General features: G+C 43.4%; 1 protein-coding gene across 4 annotated transcripts in view; it reads right to left on the bottom strand.

Moving 5' to 3' along the window:
- Positions 1-11,906: 11,906 nt before the first annotated feature.
- SH3BGR (SH3 domain binding glutamate rich protein) overlaps positions 11,907-25,565 on the bottom strand; it is a 52,928-nt gene continuing 39,269 nt past the window's right edge. For 3 of the 4 annotated variants that reach the window (XM_065676975.1, XM_065676972.1, XM_065676974.1), the window contains exons 4-7: positions 20,676-20,789; positions 15,784-15,813; positions 13,289-13,409; positions 11,907-12,412 (exon numbers count right to left, since the gene is read on the bottom strand). In XM_065676975.1, the coding sequence (XP_065533047.1) occupies positions 13,326-13,409; positions 15,784-15,813; positions 20,676-20,789 (228 nt within the window). In that variant the 3' untranslated portion in view covers positions 11,907-12,412; positions 13,289-13,325. The remainder of the gene's footprint in view (positions 12,413-13,288; positions 13,410-15,783; positions 15,814-20,675; positions 20,790-25,565) is intronic. The other variant, XM_065676973.1, reaches the window with a different exon arrangement.

The raw sequence follows: 25,565 nt of genomic DNA, 5'->3' as shown, positions 1-25,565 counted from the left end.
AGACTATCTTTCAGAAAGGAGCCTCAGCTTGACTTAGGGCCCGTGAGCAACACAAAACTCTTGCTTTGACTGATAAGCTGCCCAAAGTGCTTACCATCCAAACTGTAGGAGTGTTTTGCTTTAGTTCTTGTTGTGCTTTTGCTGGCTGGGGCTTGCTTCCTGCCCAGTGGAGCTGCCTTGTCACTCCATCAGCAGACACAGACTGCCATTGAGCTGTCCTGAATTTTGAATGAGTTGCCCCAAAATTTCCCCAAAGTCATCTTAAATTGTGAGCAGGTGAAGATGAGGACTTCATGCCTTCTGCACTGGCACAGCAGATGAGGCTGATGCTGACCACAGTGTGGGGGGTTTGGGCACATGAAGTTTCCTTGCTGCTGCCACAAGGACTCGTTAGCTGAAACACCCATTAACACCATGCTGCATTTCTCTCCTGGGCTCCTTCAAACCCACCCATGAGGACGATGAAGCTGTCTCACTGCTGCAAGAGCGAGGTGACCCCTGAATCCACCTGGCTCTCAGCCCTCCCTGTCCTCTGAACGTAGGAGCAGCACTGCAGGTTTTGGCCACTGGTCATCCTCATCCCCACCGGTCTCATGGCTGGCTGGGACTTGAAGGTTTGGCCTACAAAGGTGACCTACATAGCACAGCAGCTTGCTCCTTAGTCGCCCTCTTGCTAGGCTGAGTGACCTGAGCTGATTATATCCCTATTTTCCAGGCTATTTTCCAGGGTCTGGGTCCCATTGGCTCTTCCCATCACTTCCACATCCCTCTTCAAGCATGACACCATCATCCAACAGAGTACCCCGGACAAAAGCATAACCCTGGTGCTCCCAATTGTCACTGGACCTTCCCACATCCCTCCTGGCACACCATCTGGAGGCTGGACTTTGAGCCATTGAGGCTTTAACTAAGATGGTGTCTTGTTTAAATAAATAGTGCAGGCTATGGAACACAGGAGCCATCAGGAAGGTACAGCACAGCCTCCGTCTCACTGCCTGTGGCATTTTGCATCTCTCCTAGAAGGAGCCTACAGCACACCTCCATGGGGAAGAGGCTGGGGGGGGGAGTGATGGGCACAGCGGGGGGTCACCATGTCTGCTGCAGGGACCAGTGACCCCCTGAGCTGCCCTGAAATGTCCTTTCTCACAGCAGGCACTGAGCACAGCATTTTGATAATGATGATAATCAAATCACATGCTTCAAGGCTTCAGTCGGCAGGAATAAGGAAAACAGAGGTCTTGGCCCCTGCCCACTGCACAATTAACTGGAAGTATGTGGAAGCTTTTCGTTTGTTTGTGTCTCTTTCCCTTGTCCCCCATTTTGAAGAAAGAAAAAGAAAAAAGAAAGAAAAAGAAAAAAAGAAAAAGAAAAAGAAAGAAAAAGAAAAAGAGAAAAAAGAAAAAGAGAAAAAGAAAAAGCACTTGCAATTCTGTGCAGGGCCCTAGGCCACAATGGCTGCAAAGCTGTAAAGCGTGTGCCCTGCTCATACGCCTTCATTTAGCTTCAAGAAGGGTTTTCTGCTCCCTAGCTCAACAGCCTGACCTGGGAGAAGGATGGGGTAGACACAGAGGGTTTGCTTTCATCCTGCACCAGGGTTTATGGCTCAGCCACTGGTTCTGGACCCACTCTTTTGAAGAAACACCAATATTTCTTAGAGAGAAAACAGTTCCCAAAACAGTTCTAGCACATTTACAGAAAGCCTGTAGAATGCTTTCCCTCAGAGCATCAGCAAAGGAGAGATCTGGAGACACGTACCCAGATTCTCCAGAGAGCACTCAGCCCAAGGTCACCTCCACAAGGCCAGTGAGGACCAGGGTAAGGGACGGCGATGCGGGGCCCTGCGTGGCAGCGTGCGCCTGCAGCAGGGCTTCACCCTGCCTCGGTGGGGCCCAGGCTGGCAGATGCACCCTCAGGAGCAATGGGAGGTCCATCTTGCAAACACAGCCCTCAGTGCCAGCCCGGGGGGCCAGACAGGTCTTACCTTGTGGGCAATTGCCAGCGCTGCCCAGCACACGTCCTGCAAAGTCCTGTGTGGAGCCAGCAAAGTCATATAACATTGTTAGACAAACCTAAAGTTCACTGATACACCCAGTGTGTTGTTAAACACTCACCTTGATGGGTAACGTGCACCTCAGCAGACAGCTTTGGCTCAAGCCTGGGGCTGCTCACTGCGGTGATGATGGATGGCCCGATTTCACCAGCCTACGTGAGACCACATCTGCGAGCAGAATTGCACCAGTGCAACGGAAATGAAAACCAGAGCTGCATCACTACAAGTGTATTGTGGCTGATACAGGCTGTGGCAGTAGCTCTTAGCCCTGGTTTTTAAGAAGCATTTTCAGCACTACAACACCAGCAGGAGGAACAGCTCCTACACTGTTCTCTTCTTGAGCAGATGTACTCCAAATCCAGCTGAACACAGCAAGAGCATCTGCTGTTGGGCACAGCGTGGGTATAAAATGGGATGCAGAGGAAATCTGATGTGATATTACCTACAAATAGATCGAAAAGTCAAAAAGTTCTCCTGAAAGCTCAACAGAAATACAGAAGTGAAACAATTTTTACATCCTTTCTCTTTGAAACGTTTCCACTCGGTTTCAAGATGAATTCCAGGAAGTGACACGTTTTTCACTAAAGAAAGGACAATCAGTGAACATTTATTTCGTTAAAGACCTTGAATTTCTGTATAACACATTGCCATGTGGGCATCTGAAATAACTACTTTACTCTACTTCTTTTTCTTCCCAGGGAAACCTTGTTTATCAGTACAGTCCTCCATTCCCCTGCCTGCAACCCTGCTTTACTACATGACTTCCTGTTACCTAAAAGTATTATTTGCAGTGATTTAGTAAATTGAGCAAAACCACTGACTCCAACAATATTTGTCAATGCCTTTGATGTATTTATACTTTTAAAAATGTACAGGGTTTTTTCCCTGTTGGGTTTTGGGGTGGGTTTGTTGGGCTTTTTTCCAGGTGAATGGCAGTGAATATTGGTAACCAGAAGTCCATCTTCCCCATGATTTCCTGGCTACCTAATTCACACGTGACATCTCCTATATCGACAGCTTCCAACTTCTCTTTGTTGCTTGAGGGCTTGTCCCACACGTGAGACAGGGAACTCACGGATGAGGACCCCCCCTCTAGAGCAGGATTTGCGGGTCCCTGCTCCCACTGGGGGGAAGCAGCTCCCCTGGGACCCCCTTGCATCCTCCTGAATCCCCCGAAGCCAGTGGGTGCCCCCAGTCTGACTGGCTGAGGTGGGACCTCCCTTATTGGTGTAGGCTAGGCTGGCACTCACAGTCTCACCTCTGATAAGGGCCTTCCTGAGTGTATTTAAGAGTCACTAAAAATATAAGTAGCTGTTGGGACAGGGAGCAGACTCTGCTCAAAATCCAAGCTGAAAAAGGCTTCATCTTTGTCCTCTGTCCTCTCAGCAGAAGCAGCTTGGCTCTGGCCGGTGGCAGCCGGGTCTCTCCGCAGCCAGGGCTGACTTGTGTGTCACGTCCTGACGCACTTTCTTAGATGTCTAAGGAGATTTTTAATGACCGAACATTTCAAAAATAGACAGCTCAGCAGCTTTAAATAGGTACGTACTGCACTTTTCTGCTATAGTTTGAATGCTAACCCATATCCTCTGCAATGTACTTAATACACAGCACATTAATATGAAGTGACTTTTTAGGACCATCTGTCACTTTCCACCCCACTCTGCAAGGCAGCTGTTTCACTGTCCATGCTTACCCTATTCAAAACACAGCCGTCCATCTTGCTTTCTTATTTCCCTTGGTTTCCACCAAAAAATTCATAGGCAGCAAGCTTTCACAGCATTACAGTCAGCCGCAAAATCAAGACAGACAGAACAAGGTCCCAGGGCAGCCCCAGTGAGTTACAGGATCAGGGTACAGCAACAGGCTCCAGACCAACAGTCTCACAGATAATCTGTCTCTAATAATGGTACCGTGACAAACGTAGATCAGCAGCATTATTATCCCGGCTGAAACAACAACAAACCCAGTAATTCACCAACTCTGGGTTAAACTTTGCATTCAGGAGCACAAAGATGTACAAGGGGGAGGCAGGTGGGCACCAAGCAAGGCAGAGCAGGGCAGCTCTCGTGGTTTGGGGCAGGGCAGCTCTCAAGGTTCAGAGCAGCCAACGGGCTCAGGGAATCCCAAATTCCCTGACAGACAGTCCTCTTCCACTGCTGAACTCCAGAAGTGCCATGGGGCCACATTCGGCAGCTCGCACTCCCAGCCCTGCTCGACTGCTATCCTGGCTGCACAGGTGGCCCAAAACACCCCACAGAACAAAACCCACCCCACAATACATTTAGGGTTAGAAGTTCCCAAGTAATTTCTCCCAGGTAACAAGTGATAAGACAAGAGGAAAGGGCCTCAAGCTGCACCAGGGAAGGTTTAGATCAGATATTAGGAACAATTTCTTCACCGAGAGCACACTCAGGTGTTGGAACAGGCTGCCCAGGGCAGTGGTGGAATCGCCATCTCTGGAAGTGTTCAAAACCCGTGCAGATGAGGCCCTCAGTGACATGGTTTAGTGGTGGACTTGGCAGTCCTGGGGTAACAGTTGGACTTGATGAGCTTAGAGGTCTTTTCCAACCTAGCTGGTTCTATTACTCCTTTTTCAAGCAGCGGGTGTATCCAGGTTCCTGCCCACAAAGGAAGGAGAGGAAACTGTCCAGTTCAACAAAATTTCAGGCAAGATTTGAGGAAGTCACCGAGCTTCGCTTTTGGGGAACGTTTGGTTTTTTTAATCAAACTGCTTTAGAGGAAATGACTCATACAAAAAAATTCACCCAACTCGTGGGACAGAATTGCTGGAGTCATTATTTTTGCTCCATAGGCAGCTGGTGGGTTTTTATCTAAAAGCGAGCCATGTCACCAAGAGACAAAAGCCTCCCCCTGCTCCTCTGGGTATGCCAGTTACAGGTAATTCCTTCTGCCAGGCTCTTGCTCTCCAGTGCCCTGCCATCTTCCATCCCAACCTAACCCGCACACCAGCGGGATGCGGTGTTTTATCTCAATGAGTACAGCGTCTTACTGAACTTTTCTCTTTACTGGTCTCAGCGAGGTCAGGGACAGTTTACTGGGTGACACACAGTTTGAGAGTGATTTTCTGTTATCTCAGTTTGGGGCATTAGCAACCGCACACCCTCAGTGTCAGCACATGATGGATGAGGCCTTGGAGAGGGCAGCCCTGCCCTGCCACCTTCAAGTATCATGCGAAAGCAAGCAAGCAGTCACAAGGCCCTTGTCTCACCCTCCAAAAGGTGTTTGCTTGGCAAAGGCTTACCCAAAGGGATAAGTGAAGCCATCTGTCTGGTAAGTCATGTCCTCATGCTGTGTTGCGCCAATATATCCAAGGATGTTTCCTTCGATGCTTATGTCTGCAACAGAGCCTAATTTCAACAGGTGACAAATGAGCTTCCTCCCCATTCCACCCCATGACCTCTCAGTGAATAAAATAGACAAAACCAAGTATAAAACCTTGGCTTATTTTACTGTTGACTTCTTGCTAGTGAGCAGAAGATGCCTTTATGCTCACAGAGGTACTTGCTGCTGTTTCGGCACAAGAGGCTGAGAAAGCCATCGGCGTCACATCTAATTTGGAAGTGAAAAATAGAGCCTGACAGGACACCCTGTAGAAGTCTCTGACCTTCACCTGCAGCATGTCGATAAGCCTTGCTGCCAGCTGTTGGGACTTGGATGCAGCCCAGCGGTAACTGTTGGGTGGGCCTGTCTGCAGCCCAAAGAGGCTTCGTCACCTCCCAGGGGATTATCTCAGCACATTTCTGAGTCCTGCCCACTGACGCAGATGGGAATCAGATGTCTGCCAGGCTCTTGTGATGTTTGAATAGTAGTGGACAAGACTTCAACAAGCACCCCTAGGACACCGCGCACCAAAACACCTGTGTTTGTAGCATTACTCACTTGAAAGAAGATGTTGATGCTGGCCTGAGGAATAGTTAACAGTCAAAGATCACTTCAGATTAAAACATACTGTGAAGAACAGGAATGCACAATTCTTTGCTGAAGATATATAGCACTGGCTGAATTCACTCTCTTCATCTATCTAATCTACTACAGGCATCCCTAGATAGCAATTTCCACCAGTGAAGCCCCGGTTGCTAACAGCAGCCAGTTTCTCAAAGGGAAGTTCCCAACTTCCTTGTGAAGTTCTGCAAACTCTCAGCTGTGTCATCACAGGGAAAAGCCTCACAGGAGTGTGAAGGGGACCTGCCACTCCGTCTGCTTCCTCTCTCCAGGTGAGAGACCTTCCCAGATCCTGGAAATATTCCTGCTGTCATCCTGTTTCTCAGTGTGCTCAGCAGCCTGTCCTGTACGTTCAATATATGCTGTCATACAGTCATGGTCTCTCCTTGCTTTATTTTCCACGCAGTTCCTCATGGCACATAATGTAAAACGTGCAGTGTGCCATCTGCTGAAGAGACATTATTTCCCCTTCCTCTGGACTAACTTCCTTCTCCAGCTTTGTGTTTTCTCTATTCTTGAGTACAAAATAGCTTTCAATTTTGGGGGATTTCAAGTTTGGAAATTTTGCTGGCCTACACCAACCAAGGTCCTGTCACTTCCTTTTGTAAATTGAACAGTGCAAGACCTTGATACCTGGAATATTTCCACAATATCTCAGTGTGAACGTGTCCTTTTGACCAGGGGTTCAAACATTACACAGTACCTGCCCCAAAGGAGGTGCCACTGCAGTGCCTTGCAATGTTGCTTGGTATTCCCTTCACTTCTGAAAATAGCTCCTTAGCGCATCTACTCATCACATGTCTCTTTGCTACCAGTGCATCACATTACAGCTCCCCGTGGCTTGGAGGCAAACCTGTGCACACAAGCCTTTCTCCCCTGTGCCATTCCTAGGGGGATGGGCTCCAAGCTCGAACAGAAATCCTCATCTGTTGCCAAAGCACATGATGCTGTTACTCCATGCACCAAATTTTACCTCACTTCCGCGTTTTGGGTCTTTCGCTTTTTTTCTGGGACACCATACCATTCTCCTCCACACTGGAAATGTGCCCCAGCTCTTTGCCAGTGCAGAACTTCATCAGCACATGCATCCTGTGCTGGGGCCACTGGTTAAACATGGTCCCCAGGACCCATCCTTGGAGGTCTTCACTACTTCACTGCTACTTCTTGGGCACATCCCTGCCAGCGCTGTGTCTCTTTCCTCACTGCCTTCTCCTCTCCCAGTGCTGGGCATCAGGTGGAGGTGTCCTCACCACCTCCAGAGACAGCCAGCCAATACCTCACCCACCGCCACAGTCAGCGTGGCTGGTGTCTCCCAGTCCAGATTTCTGTCACCAGAGCCCATTCCTCTGTCTCCTGCACTGTCTGCAATGGGCTACACCAGCAGCTGCGCTGAAACCAGCCCAAGGCTGGCCAGAAACCCAACGTAATTTTCTATTATTGCCTGTAGCTTTCATCAGAATCTGATTAGGAGCACATGGATGCCAGTAACAGATCCATTTAAGCTGGATGTAGCCAATATTAATGCAGTAAGCTACATTATTAAAATCCAGCAATGCTATAATCCTTATGGAAAAGTACTGGAGCACACGGAAAGCCAAAACTTCTCTTAACACACTATACTCCATCACTGACTGCTGAGAAATGCTCATGTGCAATCATCAGAAGATGCTTCCTGGCCTAAAGGGGATTTTTGCCCCCACTTTCTCACTTTTCTTGCTTTTCTTTCCCTTCTCTCCAGCTTGGGTAAGGAACCAGCGAGTTAGTGCCAAGTTTTCACACCTGATATGCTGCTGCTAAGTTGGCTGGAAGGGCTGGAACACACCCCTTGTTGGGGAGCCCAGGAGAAGCACCCCTCAGCATCCCAGCCCTTTCCAGCTGCATCCCATGCACAGCCCTGCTGCCTGCGACTTGCTGTGCCTAGCACATCACCCAGGGCTGCCACTGCAGAGATGGCAGGGCAGGGCAGGGCAGGGCAGGGAAGGGAAGGGAAGGGAAGGGAAGGGAAATTAAATATAGGCTGGGCAGCAAGAAAGAAGGCAGCTTATGTGCTTTGTGCTGCCTGGCAAGCCCTGGGGCTGCTAACTTTATCAGGCTGATGGGATCTTGAAGGCTAAGGCTGGCAATAGCAGGGTTCATCATCGCTCAGCATGCTGCTCTGGCTGTGCAACAAGAAAGCTCCATGTGACCCTCTGTCACTGAGCATCTGCAGACCCCATCTCTGACAGTGTTCAAGGCAAGGCTGGATTGGGCTTTGCGCAACCTGGTCTAGTGGAAGGAGTCCCTGCCCTTTGGGGGCAGGGGGCAGGGAGCAGAACTGGATGATCTTAATGACCTTTCCAACCCAAACCAGTCTGTGATTCTATGCAGTGGGCTGACAATGAGCCCACCCTCCCAAGCGAGGTTTCTCTCTGCCCACTCAGGTGCTAAGTGGTTAATTAAAAAAAACACAAAAAAACCCCAGTTCTTCTAGGTTCTTGCATTATTTTCTGCTTCTGTAGACATGGTGCTTGGGGACATGGTTTAGTGGTGGAGTTGGCAGTGTTAGGTTTATGGTTGGACTTGATGATCTTAAGGGTCTTTTCCAACCTGAGCAATTCAAAATATTCATTGATATAAAGTCATTACCACAGGCAAACCCATGGTTGGTATGTTCTGAAGCAGAGGAATGCACAGCAGGTAGCCCACATCTAATCTGGACTCTAGGTGCCCTTGGTTGGTATTAAGCATGTCATCCAGCCTCTGCACCTTATCTCCCCATGCAAAACATGGAGACAGTAACACATTGAGAATGAATCTCAGCTGAGAGTTGTTGTTTCCTCTATTCGCTTTATGCATGGCAGTGACTTTGCAACTGGAGGAACAGAAAGCATCCGTCAGGATATTTGACATCAAACCACAAACTTCCAATCTGCCTCCCAACGAAATTACTGTCTTGAATTTTCAGCTTCCCAGATCTTTCATCAAGCGTATTTCCAGCCTTCTGAAGTTGTCAGAGGACACAGGTAAATAGTTTTGTCTCCTTTAACACTGATATTCTTGCAGTCAACAGAAGACTATTAGCAAGTTTTATTATTTGAAAGGCAGGTGAACAGATGCGGTGGCTGGAAAGGTGACCAGGAACACGGACTGGAGGCTAGTGCTTTACTGGCAAAACTACAGAACAGTTTAACTTCTCTCAATTAATTTCCCTTAGAGCTTTCTTAGGAGAAACCCTCTTATACAATTTTTTAGCTCAGACATGCTCTTATGTATGAGACAGCATGGCCCAAGTGGCCTTACCCCTGTATTAGTAGCAACTGAATGAATCTCTAGTATTTATTTTCCTAGAAGACAAAGCATTGCCTAGCCTTATCTACTTAGTTGCTTCTTTTACACGTCAGCAGTCTGTTCAACTTGGCAATCAATCACTTTAAAAGTGCAAACATCCACCATCCTATGACATACATGGATCTGTAAGAAGCACAGTTTCAAGCCTTTCTATTTTTGGCTTGTGTCAGTATAGTAGAAGTTTCTAGCATCAGTCACCCAAGGAAAATACTTCACATACCAGAGTGTCACAGAAAGCAACATGCTGGTGCAACAGAATGATTTTGCATCCACAGCTTCCTGAAGCTATGAAACACCGTGTACCAGGCACACCATGTTTAACAACTTGCAGATACTCTGTCCCACTAAAATATGAATGATATAAAAATGTAGACAGTATGATTTCAAACAAATTTAAGTCAATAGCTCACATATCTGTTACCGATTTTCATTCAGCTGTAATCCAAAAAGGCTTTGCCTAGTTGCGCTAAATTACTGCAGAAAGTATTAAGCTTATGTAAGCAGAATTAGCATTATGGTTAAAACCACCAAGCTGCCGTCAGCTTTCAGTTTATCCTTTGCATACTCACATCCTCCTTTTGGTCTGGCAGAGATGATGATTGGCACATGCTAAAAGAGCATTATCCCAAGGAACGCACCGAAAAGCTGTGTTGTGAGGATGACCATCCACCATCCCATTTACTTTTTCACTACACACTGAGTGTAACTCAGTCACCAGCTGAAGACCAGGGGAGTGTGTCACCCCAGTACAGGAGGCTTAGCATTCCTCACATTCCCTGACAGGCTTTCCAGATTATACCCTCTCGAGAAGATGGTTGCCATATTTCTGCCTTAATGAATAATACCTGAATACACAAGGTGTGGTGATTTTGTCTCAAATCCAAAGCCTGTGGCCCTGCCTGATGTACTGAGTACACTCAGGCCCTTTGCTCTGTACATCAGCAGAGGGAAAAGTGGAGCCTGTGGCTCATCAGCCATCCAAGGCCGTGGCAGCCCAGGAATAAGTCAAGGTTACCATAAACATGCCAGCTGTTGCACAACACATACTCACTGCCCTGGATTTACCGCATTTCCAGAGTAATTAACAGTTCTGTTTTCATTTTGGTTACCATACTCCCAAGTCCAGCCTTTTGCTCAGAACTACTGCCGCAATGATTGACACCCCAGTTCAGCTGCTGGTGAGATGGGGAACATTTTCCCCAGGAAATCACCGGCAGGGACATAAGCAATGGTCAGATCACTGGCTCACCTAACCTGGCACTCAGTCTGCAAGTGGAAGTGGTCAATGATCTTCAGGGACAGTAAGTCCTCTCTATTCAATTTTTCTGTTCCCAGTCAAATTTTCTGCACCCACAATATTTGGATTAGGGATATCGGTAGACACATCCCAGGCCATAGTATCCACTTACAAGCCTTCCATTCCTGACATTGCCTCATACCTGCTTGGCCCTGTTAACATCATCAGTCTCCATAACATCCTGTGACAACAAATTCGAGAGGTTCCCAACTTAACATATAAAACAAGTACTCTCTTTTACCTCTGTTAATCTGCTCTACTAATTTCATTGTGTATACTAACTGTGTATACTAATTTTCATTATACTATTGTGGGATTTTTTGATCAACAGCTCTGCATTCATCCTATTCACTGCCTTTATGACCTTTGTAAATGCCTTTGCTTCCTCTCCAAATCAAAGAGTCTTTTCAGTCTCATGGAGCAGCTGCTTCATCCTCTCTGACCATTGTTTTCTCTTTACCTATCCTTATGCCACTAAGTCTTCCCCAAGATGCAAAGACCGGACTGAACAAAGTGCTCAAGATATCACCTCAGCAAGGCTTTACATGGTAGTAAAGTCCTGACGGTGCCCAGCATTTTCCTGGGTCTGCATGTGAGCTGTGAGTGAGGACTCCAAGGTTCTTCCCCTAGCTGGACCAGCATCACCTACGAGGTAAGAACAGCACAGATAGCCCTGCTTCCCCATCCATTCCCTCCCAACAACTGCAACTTCAGATGTACCTACCCAGGGCATTCCAGAAGCCTCCATAAATTTCTTGTCCACTTTATCTGTTCAGCCACTGTTCAAGCACTCGTGGTGTAGGAGATCTCAGCTTGAAAAGCCAACCTCTTCCCGATCAGAGTTGAACATAAACTTGTAGTTGCTTTGGAGATTGTTTAGTTTATGAAGCTATGGGCTACTTTTGCAATAAGCATTTCTTATCCCTGCCCTTCCTCTACAAGAGTTTTTATAAGCGACTGAAATCCAAGCTCCTTCCTCCTCAGTGAAATTCTAACCAACAGTTACAGTGTGAATGCGGATTAGTTTTCTCCACTTTCCTGGCCCAGTGAATATGTATATATCCATGAAGGCTGAAAAGGCTTCAGCAGAAGGAACTGGGACATCTCTTTCCTTCAATGAAGATCATCATCTTTAATGCAGAAACATCAGCAGGAACATAAGGCAAGGAAAAGGACTTTGTACAGCCCCTGTAACGATGGAGACGATGGAAATTGAGAAAACTTTATAGATCTAGGGTTGAATTAATGCTTTTGAAGACAAAGAAGAGATATGACAGAAAATGCATTTATTTAAACTGCTATACAATGGAAATCTCAATCATTTTCAAAAGCCAGCTGAGGGAGAAGTGACTCACGCAGCTTGCACACAGGAAGCCTCTTTGCAGTTTTCAACACCGAGCTGCTTTTTCTCTAAATAGGTCACTTGTGTGAGTGCAGTTATCTGCTAAGTGGCAGCAATGTGTTTGGCAGTACATAAACATGGAAAAAGACGCGGTTCCTGCCCTGAGGAGCTTACAGTCTAGAACGTGACATAGACAATACTATTCCAACATATAACAATCAACTGAAATATCATCAGTCAGATATAAGAAGACCCATTCTAACAAGCAAATGGAATACCAAATATATATATAAAGGCAACACATAGTACAGAGTGCTATCTTGTTCTGTTATGCATTTATATGTTCATAAGCATACAGGCATGAAAGGTAGTGATGATTTGCTCAAGAGATCAGTTTTATTTTCTTTGTCAGGGCTACTCCAGCTTGTGCTTCCTGAACAAAAATAAGGAAAATTAGATTAGAATTTAGTACTCCTTTTGTGATTTTACATGTCTGAACACTGAGCACCCTCTCTGTGAAGAAATTTTTCCTAATACCCAACCTAAACCTCCCCTAGCGCAGCTTGAAGCCATTTCCTTTTGTTCTATCACTTTGGAGAAGCGACTGATCCCCACCTCACTACAGCCTCTTTTCAGGCAGTTGTAGAGAGCGACAAGGTTCCCCTGAGTCTTCTCTTCTCTAGACTAAACAACCCCAGTTCCCTCAGCTGCTCCTCATAAGACTTTGGCTCCATACCCTTCACCAGCTTTGTTGCCCTTTTCTGGACACACTCCAGCACCTCCACGTTCTTCTTGTAGTGAGGTGCCCAGAACTGAACACAGTATTCGAGATGCTGCCTCATCAGTGCAGAGTACAGGGTACAGATCACTGTGCTGGCCCATGCCAGGAGAGCCCTGGCCCATTCGGAGAGCATGCTGCTCTCTGCATTGCTCATACTTAGGGGACACAGCACAGGAAGATGCTAAGGAATATGCCCAAAGCAGCTATCAGAAGCCTGGCAGAGAAGTGAATGTTGTAAGAGCGATGGGGAATGGATGGAAGAGCCTGCAAAATATGGTGGATATTAGGGATGACAGAGACAGCTGTGCAGGAAAGTCAGATTCATTGATGCCAGAGAAATGGGAAAACTAATGGGCACAATAAAGGCAATAGTTCTTACTAACCGTTATGCTTCAAATGTAAACTTTCTTGGTTTTGGTACATACCTTCCGTTCTTGTCATTGCATATAACAACAATACATACAAATTTTTCAAGTTTGTGTTACTTTAAGAACATTTAGAAACTGTGCTGGACATCTTAATGGTTACCTGAAAACCTGCTCAAGAAAGAATGTGTCACAGTGTACTAAGACTCTTCTTGCTCCTCCACCTTGTCCTTTTCTTCTCCATCTTCCTTTTCTTCTCCCTCTTCCTGCTTTTCTTCTTCCTCCTTTTTTATAGAAAACAGTTCTAATTATCATGTAGGAACTGAAGAGAAAATAAACAGTCTTGAAATGCAGAGCTCTGCTTTTGCAACTTTTCTGTTTCTAGTAAATGTGGTATTATTTGAGCTTTAAAAAAAAAATAGAACAAAGAAGTAATGCATAGAGCTTTTAATCTTATCATGCCAGAGCTGTAGCTTTCTGGAGTTAATAGGCAAGTGCTGGAATATAAGAACCTTCTTAGAGAGGCTAGAATATGGCACATGGTTAAGTTGTAAAAAAATATTCAAGATCAAAAGGAGGACATGAAATATATGCAAATATGAAACAAGTTTAGTATTTTTAATAATACACTTTCTTGGAGAAGTAAACAAGTCAAGATTCATGGCACGTGAACTAGGCTCCGGAATAATCAAAAAATCATTCAGAATCAGATAATACAGCCTTGTCTCTGTTTCAGAAGTTTTTATTTCTCTCTTTTATAAAGAAGAAACGGCACAATTTAAAGACAATAGCCCTTTTCTTCAGTCAACCAAATGAACAGTTATCTGAAAGCTAGCATTTATGTAAGACAGACAACAATCTGCGCTTATTGTCTTTTAAGAGCTAGTAAATGAAGCTTTGAAGTGTAGTCCTACTCTGAAAAAGAACTCAAAATTGCATTGTAAGCTTCTCTGTTCCTTCTCTTCCAGCAAATTCTTGTTCAAAGGCGTTCTTTCTGTGTGTATAAACAAGCTTTAGCTCAAAATGTCATAACTTCATACACTACCTAGACTACAAAAATTATGGTCGTTTCTTCCTGGCATAATCAAACAGTCAATCCAAGAATATATAATTAGTATTCAGTCAGGACTGGAGGTAGTATGAGTAGCACACCCCTTTGTTTTTTCTCTCTGACACATACTGTTTGTACAAGAGCCACATCTGAGCCATTGAAGTAAAATCCAGCTTAAATATGTGCTGGGGAATGGACCTGTTGTAAGCAGATTCTTGGTTTGAATCATTTTTCAGAGAAAAATTATTGCACTAAGGGATCCTCCCTGCAAAACCAGGAAGGTAATATGAATGTCCACACAGGCCAGCTGGATTAGAAGTTCTTGTGGCAAAGGAATATTGCCTCTTTCAGCACTGCCCCTCAGGAAAGGGGTCTTTCATTAGCAGTTTTTGAAACACAGCCAGGTAAACCCACAGACAAGCAACATCTTTCAGATACTAACAACTTCAGTTCAAAATTCAAGTAAATTACCTCTTACAGAAAAAAATGGTATTTTGCTTGCTTGAAGCATTAGCTAGTGGTGCCAGGGTGCACTAAGCAGCCTTAACAACCCTCGCCAGCCTCACCAGGAGCCCCCCTACTTTGCCCATGGAACTCCATTCCAGCTGCTGGGTCCATACTGCATAACTGACAGCAGGCATGTGTATGTGTTCACATGTATATATGCATATATATATATATATATATTGCAGTTTGGAAGTGGGAAGATGTGAATGTGTTCTCTTACTAATTGCTAGCCTGTAGTGGAAAATAGCCTAAAGTAATCGTTAGTTTTCCTGGGAATCGTAGAGTCATAGAATAGTTAGGGTAGGAAAGGACCTTAAGGTCATCTAGTTCCAACTCCCCTGCCATGGGCAGGGACACCTCACACTAAACCATCTCACCCAAGGCTCTGTCCAACCTGGCCCTGAACACCGCCAGGGATGGAGCACTCACAACTTCCCTGGGCAACCCATTCCAGTGCCTCACCACCCCTCACAGTAAAGAACTTCTTCCTTATATCCAATCTAAACTTCTCCTGTTTAAGTTTTAACCCGTTACCCCTTGCCCTATCACTACAGTCCCCAATGAAGAGTCCCTCCCCAGCACCCTTATAGTCCCGCTTCAGATACTGGAAGGCTGCTATGAGGGCTCCAATACTGAAGAAATATTCAAGGCATAAACTTGAAATGCCAGGAAAAGGAGAAAACTGCATAAGAATTTGCACCTGCGTCTTTCAAATTCTGGCAAGGAAAATATTTCCTTTACAGGCAAAACTGTCTAAACTATCAGAATGGCTCTTTCACACTCACAACACTGAAAATGCAATCAGCGTGATGTCAGTTAGCAATTGTCAAAGATAGAGTTGTCTTGGAAATCCTTGGCACATTTTATTAAAGAATCTGTAAAAGACAATTTCTCTTCCATCTGCATTTTTTAATTATTAGAGGCCTATCTTTGTTCCCAAACAATAAGACTATGATATGACTGATAATTTTCTCTGGCTGAACATAACACTAGTATTTTTAGTTTCATGAATAAGAATTTACTGACTTTTGAGTGAAGCAATGAGACTGAAAAGGAATTAAATGCATGCAAACAAAGGATGGAGGCAAAATATACTATACCCCTGTTGTTGCATGTTCTTCCTTGCTTTCCTACATAACAGATACAAAAGAACATGTTTAAAAGATAGATCAAAGAAAGAATATCAGAGGTCATGCAGGTGAAACAGCAGAAATTAAATGCTGGATTTAGGAACATTATGTGGAATTCAGTGGACTTATTTTGAGATAATGGCTTTCAGATTAACTCACAATGCACATTTATCCTAAACCTTTACTTTGAAAAAGGGCTATAAAACCATTAAATACAGGTCCCTTTTTCTCAGTTATTTCAAATTAAATCTGCTTCATTGATGAGCAAAGCATTGGAGGGGTTTGTTTGCTTTTCCAGGTGGGGTTTGGAGGTTTGATGCTTGTTGCGGCTTTCTTTTCTTTTTTTTTCTTTTTAATTAGGCGGTCTGCAAAATGAAAGTTAGATCAGAATTATGCAGAGTCTTATCTATGTTACACATCACCGCTCAGAATCTGGCTTGCACTTCTGTTAACTGTTGTAGGCTGGAACAGATGCCTTGGCTCAGCAGTACTGGGGAACAAGAAATAATACAAGATGGGTTTAGACCATAGATCAAGCAAAAGTGATGAAGAGAGATAAAAGAGAAAATGATATAAATGTACAGTGAATAGAAATTTAATGTTAGAAACCAAGCTGGTTATTGGAGAGAAGAGCTAATCTTACGCAAAATCCCAAAGAGAAAAGGCATATGGAATAGTACCATGCAGAAAGCATGAGTGGTCGATATGAGTTTGCATAGAATGAATTGAGATAAGGAACTGGACTGCAGTGCCAGCGTTTATATGTGGTCTGGGGAATTGCTGAGACAGGATACAGACTTGCATTATAATATGATTTTTGAACATGTTTCTAAAATAATTCTGCCCTGAAGTGAGCCTAATCTGTACTGCAAACTGATTTAACTGGGACACCACTTAAAAATATTCTAACCCCCAAGCTAAAATCTGAAGTTAAAATCAGGTAGTAAAATAAAGAAAAAATATTACCATCATATCTAGTGACCAGCAGAGACCTTGCTTTCCCATATGCAGAGAAGGTCACAGTCCTTTCCCTCAAAAAGCACAAAAACAAAGGGACAGACAAAGCAAGAAAAAGGGACACTATACCCCAAGAAAATGGTTCCTCAACCTTAGAGGATAGGGATTAGGAATTGAAAAAAATTATGAGATAAGCCTGACGAAGTTATTAGGGAAGGAAAGTATGCAACAGGTTTAAGGTGAAAAAAAAATCATAATCTAAAGAAATCTTAGCATAGCTGTTCCTTGGTGACCAGGCTGAAAACTGTTCTGTTAATTACTACTGCATCTGTGTAAGAGCCTTTCTCTTTCAACATCTGCTCCAAGGTTTCCTGTTTGTTTGTTTGAATGAGGGGCTGCAGGTGTTGAAGCCTAGGCAGTCTAATGTGAGGTGTATGAAGAACAACCTTTTGCACTGCCACTTATACCTACTTTCAGGAAGCAGCTGCTGACTTAAGAGTTTTGTTTTTCAGAGGGTTGGGGTCTCTCACTGGTTTCCTCAGGCTCACACCAGCCTGAGACAAAAAGCTGGAGCTTCTGGACTCCTGCATCCCCCAGCAAGGGCAAAAGAAGTAGAGGAGGGCTGCAGCCTCCACAAGTACCCATATTGACCATCAGATGCCATCCTTGCTACTGAGGCATTAAAGACCCTTCTGAAATCTGGGAGCCTTTATGCAGCTCCACAACTGAGACAGTCACAGTTTATTTTGTTACCTGTCATATGCTCATTGGCAAAGACTGAGATATCTTTATCTTGCCCAGACTCTTCCAGAATTTTTCCATAGCACTGGCGTTTCTCCTGCAGAGTCACTGGAGAAAAGCCAGCTGGGTTACACCCCGCATGAGAGAGCAATTTTTAAGCTGGTATGAAACTGACTGCTAAACATGGCCAAAATGCCAATACTCGATTCCTACTGGTATATTAATTCAGAAATAGAACATAAAACTGTGGTGCTTACGTTATTGTATTTTGGTTTGAGGGTCTGTCAAAAGAGTAAGTTGACACTCCAAAAGGGACATGACTACTGTTCAAAAGATGCAACTGTTCAGCTGCAAAACAAGGTGGGTCACTGATACAAAGGTCACCCTTTCAGAACTCAGTATACAGAGACCAGCTCTTACTAAGCTAGACAGGGAAAAAAAAAACACATGGGTGGGGAGAGCACACAGAAAACATCTATTCAGTCTGGAAAGCAGTCAAACAAGATGTGCTGGGCTGCAGAATGAGAGGAAGAAAGGGGAATACTGAAAATACTGTGCTGATACTACATGTACCCTTCAGGACCTAACACCCACGGGAGATACTACAATGGCAATCTGACAGTCTTCAAATGTATTTAACTTCATAAACACCTGACCAGGTAATGAAATGTTATTCAAGCTTTCTTTTTCAAAGACGAATTGGCATACAGAAACATAAAGTGGAATTCGTCTCACTGGACCTGCCTCAAAGTTATTCATCCTCTGTGTGCTGTTTGTTGTGAATGAGAATAACAGAATTTCTACAGAATTATTCATGCCATCCCAACAGAAGTGATAATTGGGATAAACTGTGGCAAGAGAGACAGATGCCACATCACCAAAGTGATTTGTCCTAGGTGACAAGGGAAGTGGGCGGTGGAACAGGGTGAGAAATAGGTTTTGTGCAGCCCTGGCAGGAGACATTGGCACCTTGCTGCTTGCAGTGGGAAGTACCCTATATAAAAGTGAGACAGGAACAGAAACAGTGCTTTTTTTACTTCCCCTATGAGCCTTCCAGTATCTGAAGGGGGCCTGTAAGGATGCTGGAGAGGGACTCTTCATTAGCAACTGTAGTGACAAGGGGTAATGGGTTAAAACTTAAACAGGGGAAGTTTAGATTGGATATAAGGAAGAAGTTCTTTACTGTAAGGGTGGTGAGGCACTGGAATGGGTTGCCCAGGGAAGTTGTGAATGCTCCATCCCTGGCGATGTTCAAGGCCAGGTTGGACAGAGCCTTGGGTGAGATGGTTTAGTGTGAGGCGTCCCTGCCCATGGCAGGGGGGTTGGAACTAGATGATCTTGAGGTCCTTTCCAACCCTAACTATTCTATGATTCTAATATACACCTGGCATGATGAAGGTGGGTATCAGAGTTGGACGATTTCAGGAAGACTCTTACTTCTTATGTAAGACCATTTCAACACTGCCAAGACTGTGCAGGTGAAAGGGGGGGGTTTGTAAAACTAACCATATTTTATACCCTTACAACCACAGAACAATCTGTTCAAACACACTATCTTGCCTTGTGCTCGCTCCTCTGCCACTCCCCTCCCAGAAAAGCTAAAGGAGAATATATTTTCCATTTACAGCTCCAGTCCATCCTGTGAGAAAAGGAGCAAGGTGCTTGTTATACAGGACTGGTATTGCATTATGTCATTACAAAACCTCTCATACACAGCTGCTTGACACATTTGCAGACATGTTCCAGCATTCTGCATTTAAAAAATATTAGAGTACTCTACCAGCCAGAATGGCAAGGTAACCTAAGCCAGCCAGGGGATGCACTGCAGTTTTATGCTGGTCTTAAGAGCCAAGGAAAATGGTATTTGATGGCACTCACGCGCCAGCTGAAATTCTGAGACATGAGAAGTGTTTGGACAGAATTTAATGTGAAATTTCAGTTCCCACTGAGAACTGTCTCTCCTCATTGCCATTTTGAAATTTTAAATGGGACTTCCCAGCACCTGAGACTTGCATGAGGCTATGTAAAAGGGTGCTTTTCCAGCCTAACAATGACTACAGCCATTGCTAGAAAGGGTAATGGGGAAAGGCTTACAGGGAGGTGCTTCCTCTGAAAAACATTGCAGCTAGATGGTAAACAACGAAACAATGAAAACATATTTGTTTTCCTCTTTAGTGAAAAACATGATGCATTTGTGACAGATATTCCACTGGGATCATCTGATTTCCAAACCACAAAAAACCCAGCAAGTGCTTGATCCAGCAGTAGGCCTGCCTCTTTGGGATGAGAGTCACTTGACACTGCAACATCAAAATAAACCCATCCTTAAATGCCAAACTGTCAGAGCAGCAGGAGAACTGAAGGAGCCTGATCCCTATCTTCAGACACAGGATCCATTTCTTCTTAGTCTTCCACTGGGTCTAGAACCTGGCCAGTAATATGCACACCCCCCTGAGGAAGATAGCACACAGCAGAATGGTCCCTTTTTGCAGGATCCATCTACTTTCAACCACAAGTACTTTACTGATGTTAGCTAACAGCAGGATATTATCCTACGGAATTGAAGGAACTCAGGTGGCCAAGAACCTTTAGTGCTGTAGCTTGAGATCTGTCCATGTGACTGCAACATCAAACCATGATGCAGCAAAAGGATAACAAAAGTCTCAATTTCTGCATTGCCCAGGGGTTTCTGCCTGGCCTGAAGAAGACACTGTCAGATATGGTTTGCTGCAACAGCAGTCAATACTGGTACATGACAACAACCATTAACAACTAGATTTATGAGTCCTGCAGACACTGGCCATTGATAGCAGCATTTTTTTCTACACAAACAGGACTCAGATGTCTAGTCCCAAATTATTCTCCATAAGCAGGGTCTGGTTCAAAATGAGCATTAAAACCCAAGAACTTATGGTAAGAATGTGTAAAAGGAAACTCCAATAAAGACAAGCACTGTCACTCAAGATTCAGAGCAAGTTCCCCAGAGTTTTATCTAGGTTTCATATCACCATGATGTCAAAGAAAATGCATCCAAAAGAAAAACAGGACCACTCTGCTATCAGTTTTTCCATCCTGAGGCACAATAGGAAGGCCTGTGCGTTTATGCTTCATGCACTTGGCACAGGTAAAACCCTCATATCACAAAGGGAAAAAGGAAAAATTACCTGTTGATCTTCTGATTCTGACTGAGCAGACTGAACCTCATCATGAGCCCCTTCGTCTGCCTTGTCTTCTGTTTGTGCCTCAGTTCCATCCGTGGCATCAGACTTTTCAGTCTCCTGGCAACAAAGACAACATTGTTAGTTTTGTGGCACAAAACAATTTCTAAAACTTGACTTTACAGCTTTGGGAGGTGCTTTTCTAATTTTACTTCAGTACACAAATGAAAATATACCCTTCTGGACATTTTCCTGTGAAAGGAACACTTGTTGGCATGTTAATCTTTTGGTAAAAACATGGTGCTTGTGTAGGGAAAACATGAATTCAAGCACTTCTCCCTCTTCACAGCAGAGTCTCTCACTTTTCTGTGGAAAGTCTAATAGAAACTGGTGCTCACCCTGATGGAACATTCTAGATTCAGGGAAAAAAAAAAAAAAAAAAGCCTTTTCTCCAGCACGCATTCCAATTAAACTACATCAAGAAGCTACAGAAAAACAGAAGTAATGATTTCATATATAGTCACTTAACTTTCTCATTTAAAATCATCAGAGAAACTGTTCCTCAGTTCACACACTGATCTATCAAATCTATTTATTCCAGCACCATGAACAAGCACCTCCTAGAAAGCTCTTTTTTAAGTCCTGTGGTACTTTCAGCTAGGTAGCTGTGAAAGGTCACACTGAATCACACGCTGTGTCAGATAAAAGAAGAACTGTATGACCTCAACTAGAATAAGAAAAATAGGATTAAATTTAATAACATGAAGTGCAAAGTCCCACTCTTTGGGACAGACAGTTCTGGGACAGAGCTTAGAAACAGATGTTTCTACTGTACTTCAGGAGCTTGTTAGCTGATAATCATCAAAGAAGAGAAAGATGGATGTATTTAAATAATCACAGAATAACTGAGCCATGAATATGATATAGTAGTGAAAGAGGTAATAAATGTCATCCTCACATGTATGAAGTGAGGTATAGCTGGTGGAACTGAAAGCAAATATTAATGTCATTGTAAAAGGCCAAGGTGCAACCTCCTCTGGATTGCTCTGTACTGTTCCAGTTACTCAGGCTCAAGAAAGAGAAATTCAGACTGGAGCAGGTGCAGAGGAGGGCTTTGGGAATATCTGAGGGAGTGGAGAGCCTGTCTTATGGAAGGGTGACAAAAAAAGATTCATTACTTTAATCTGTTGAAAGTAATGCTGTGAGGGGATATGATGGCTCTCTAAAAATAGATCAGAGTAAACATTAGGGAGTGGTAGGATAAGGAAGAACACTGAGATAGATGCAAAATGAGTACAAACTGGCTGTAAATAAAAATTCTAATCAGCAGTAGTATGGAATTTTGGAAGAGCTTCCTAGCAGAGAAGCAGAGGCAAAGGACCTAATATGTTAAAAGGGAATTTGACCACTTAGAGGTCTTATCTACTGTGGTTGCCTCCAGCAAGAGAGAATTGGGATCAGGAAAGGTCCTGTCCTTTGTCATCCTAAATTCTACACGCTTTGGGCAGAGCAGCATGCCCCAATAGACAACCAGCTCTTTTCTCATCTCTGCCACCAAGCCCTTACAACTCATCTAGCTGGTTGGTTTGGGTTTTTATGCTTTTCCACATGTTCATTTATTGCTACAGTTAAACAAAAGCCCCTGTCATGACCTCCTGCCCTTTAAGCTTCAGAAGTCTTCCTCCAGTGTCCTCATCCATATATGGTTTCTTCAGCCAGTGTACTTAGCCTGCAGAAGCATGACATAAGCATAGCTTTTAGCCCCAGGGCAGACTTGGGGGAGTGCTGATTTAGGGATCATTGTCCCATGATGTGCCTTCCTGCTGAGATGCTCTGCTGGATGGGCAAGAAAGTTATAGAAGAGTGGTTAGGAACATTTGTAAAGCAGGTTATCAAGACAAAGTCAAAATAGACTAAATAATTCTGTAGTTTCATCCTTTTCCTGAAACTTCACTGTGTAAGTTTTGGTGCCTTTCTGGCAATTTGCTCCTGAATCATGGAAAATATGTTTTACATCTAAGGAGCTTGCAATGACAAGAGAGTAGGTACACAAGCTCCTAAATTCCCCTTCCTGTCTGCAGAGAAAAACAACAGCAGAAAAACTATCAGCAGCAAGCCTTGCCCTCCCTGCAGTTCTTCCGAGTGCTGCGCTGCCCTTGCCCTCCTGGCAGCAAAAGCCTTTCCAGGGCTGCATGGTGAACCTGAACAGAAGGCTGATCAAGAGTAACGCTTGAATAAGTAAAACATTTCTCTCACACACACTTTGTGCGCTCTGTTAAACAGCTGCATGAATGTTTTAGCCAGCACGTGGGGAATGCTTGAGGAGAGGAATGAGCAGCTGGGAGTAAGCAGAAGAAGCTAGAAGAAGGAGGAAGGAGAAAAGACTTATTTCTTCTTCTGGCAGTATTGTCTCATCTCAAGTACACATAAAACTGTGGGCACACTGCACTCTCATGCTGGTGGCATTGTTATTAAAAATTGTGATTGATTGTTAATATCACTGTTATTAAAAACAAATCTACAGAGACATTTGTTTGGCTTAATTTATCATGTACTTTTCCCCCACAAGCTAACAAAATATTTGAAGAATAAAATAGGTAGCAACACAGCATATATTGACATCTCTTGTGCAACACTGTCAATACATTGTTTTCTCAAGCAAGTGATAACTTCCTTACAGATACATTCTTTGTAGCAGTTTCTAAAATGAAAAGGATAGTGTTAAGGAAAACTAAATTGGTTATATATTTATTTTCAGCATGTATATTAACATGTCATTTTAAAATCTATGTATTCAATATTTTTGGGAGATATATAAAATACATAAAGACTGAAGACGGCATTCTAATTAAAATTAACCTATTGTGTAAAACTCTCTCAGATGAATCATACACCTACTCAGAACATAAGGCAAATAAAAGTTGTAGCTGAAAGAACTAAACTCTAGAAGCAGCATGTTATCAGCCAGAACACACACACACAAACACACACACACACACAGAGTTCTTGTTAATTATATGGAGAACTGTGATGCTTGGAATATCATCATTATGCTAGCTCTCCATAGAAACAGAAAATTTAATTTTTCACTAATTTAAAATGATGTACCATTTATGAAGATTGGCTGACAGGTAATTTTCTCTTTAAATAAAAGGCACATACTGTAGATTTGTAATTCAAAGCAGTCTTAGTAGAAGTCTTCTTCAACTAAAAGACTAAAGCTCAAGTATCTACAGATTTCAGGTTGTCATGATTATGGATATTAAGAGCAATAATACTGAGATTAAGGATTTAAGTATATACCAGATTTGAAAACAGACCTTCAGCTCAAGTAAATGAGCTTCCCCAAGTTCACAGAGCAATTGCAAACCTAGGTGATCTTGCTGCAAGCTACAGGCTCTCTGGACTTTTGGACATACCAGACTCAGCCTGTAAATGTAGATCAGCTTGCACATTAGGCTCTGGCACCATCAGAGCTCCAATACCTACCAGTAACAGTTCAATGTAAATAATGAACAAATAGGTCTGGTGGAAAATTGTAGCCACCTAACACAGAGAGGTCAGGCCTACAAAAACAAGAATCTGCAGAACTGAAACATGTATTTTGCACTCAGCAGGTTGATGTGGCAATGGAGGCAACGGATTTAACTACAGGATTTTATTGGGAAGATATAATTTGTTGAGGGAGTAGCAAAAAGTTCCTCTGCTTGCTCTAGAAAATAGTCTCAAAACAGTCCTAGATCAGGGTCCTAGCAGGCTGTGCTATGAAACAGAATCATGGCCATTAAAGAGCTTCTCTACTTCTGATTCAATGTGAGACAAAAGATGGATGGAAAAGACACCTTCTGGGGCAAGTGTATAATACGTGTATTGGCTTTATATTAATCTTTGCAATGTCTCGGTGAGGTAAAAATCCCTAGAAAATAAATGCTTACTGACTGTTTCATGGCATTTGCATTCTTTGTAAATTATCACCATATTCCAGAAAACAAACAAAAAACAAACCACAAGAAACAAATAAACAAACAAAACAAAACAAACAAAAAAAAAAAACCAAACCCACAATTATTTAAGAAGGAATTAGTAGGAAACCCTGTCATATGTGTCATCATCACCATCTCTTCCACACGACTTATTATTCCAGTTTCACACTGCTGGAAATCAATGTCACAAGCCATCCACTGTAATTCATGCTAAGGTTGTATTGATAGCCTAATGAAAGGAAAGCAGAAGCAGTGCAGCAAGGTTATTTGTATGACAAAGCACAGCCAGACTGTCATGCAGTGAAGATGCTGAGAAATTAACCCCTGCAACAAATGCTAAAACACTTGTATACGTCTCTTTCAAATTCAGGAACAGATTCTACCAGGGTGACAATGTAATTATACTTCCAGTCTTTACATGGATTTTTAAAAAACACTCTCAGTTATTTCCACTTTCCGGGCTGAAACATTCACCACCTCCACCAATGCAGCAGCTAATTGGCCTACACAGTACTTGCTTGCTACTAATGGCACTAACACTAATCTGCCCAGCAGAATGTACAGAACGTACTATTTTCAATATTTACAAAGTTGTCACAGCAGAAACTGCAATAGCCTCTGCTACAGCTGGAAATTAATGAATTCTGTTCTGTTACTTCACAGACATGCTATCTAACAGAACCCTGCATGAAAGAGCAGATAATATATGAAGTGGAAGGACGGAAAAATGCAATTTTCTTTATCTCATTGATTTTCCATGTATCTTTTATAATTATTATAATACTTAATACCTGCAGTTCTTTAAGCCTTTCATGGCTTTGTGGATGTTAATTAAATGAATTCTCACAGACCCTTGTGAGGCAGGCAACTAATTTTTATTTCCCTTGTTGGGAGATGGCACAGCTAGAGCAGA

The sequence above is a fragment of the Lathamus discolor genome, chromosome 4 (genome assembly GCF_037157495.1).
Source record: "Lathamus discolor isolate bLatDis1 chromosome 4, bLatDis1.hap1, whole genome shotgun sequence".
Taxonomy (NCBI): Eukaryota; Metazoa; Chordata; class Aves; order Psittaciformes; family Psittacidae; genus Lathamus; species Lathamus discolor.
The sequence above is the reverse complement of the archived record's forward strand: the minus strand, read 5'-3'. Positions and strand labels throughout refer to the sequence as shown.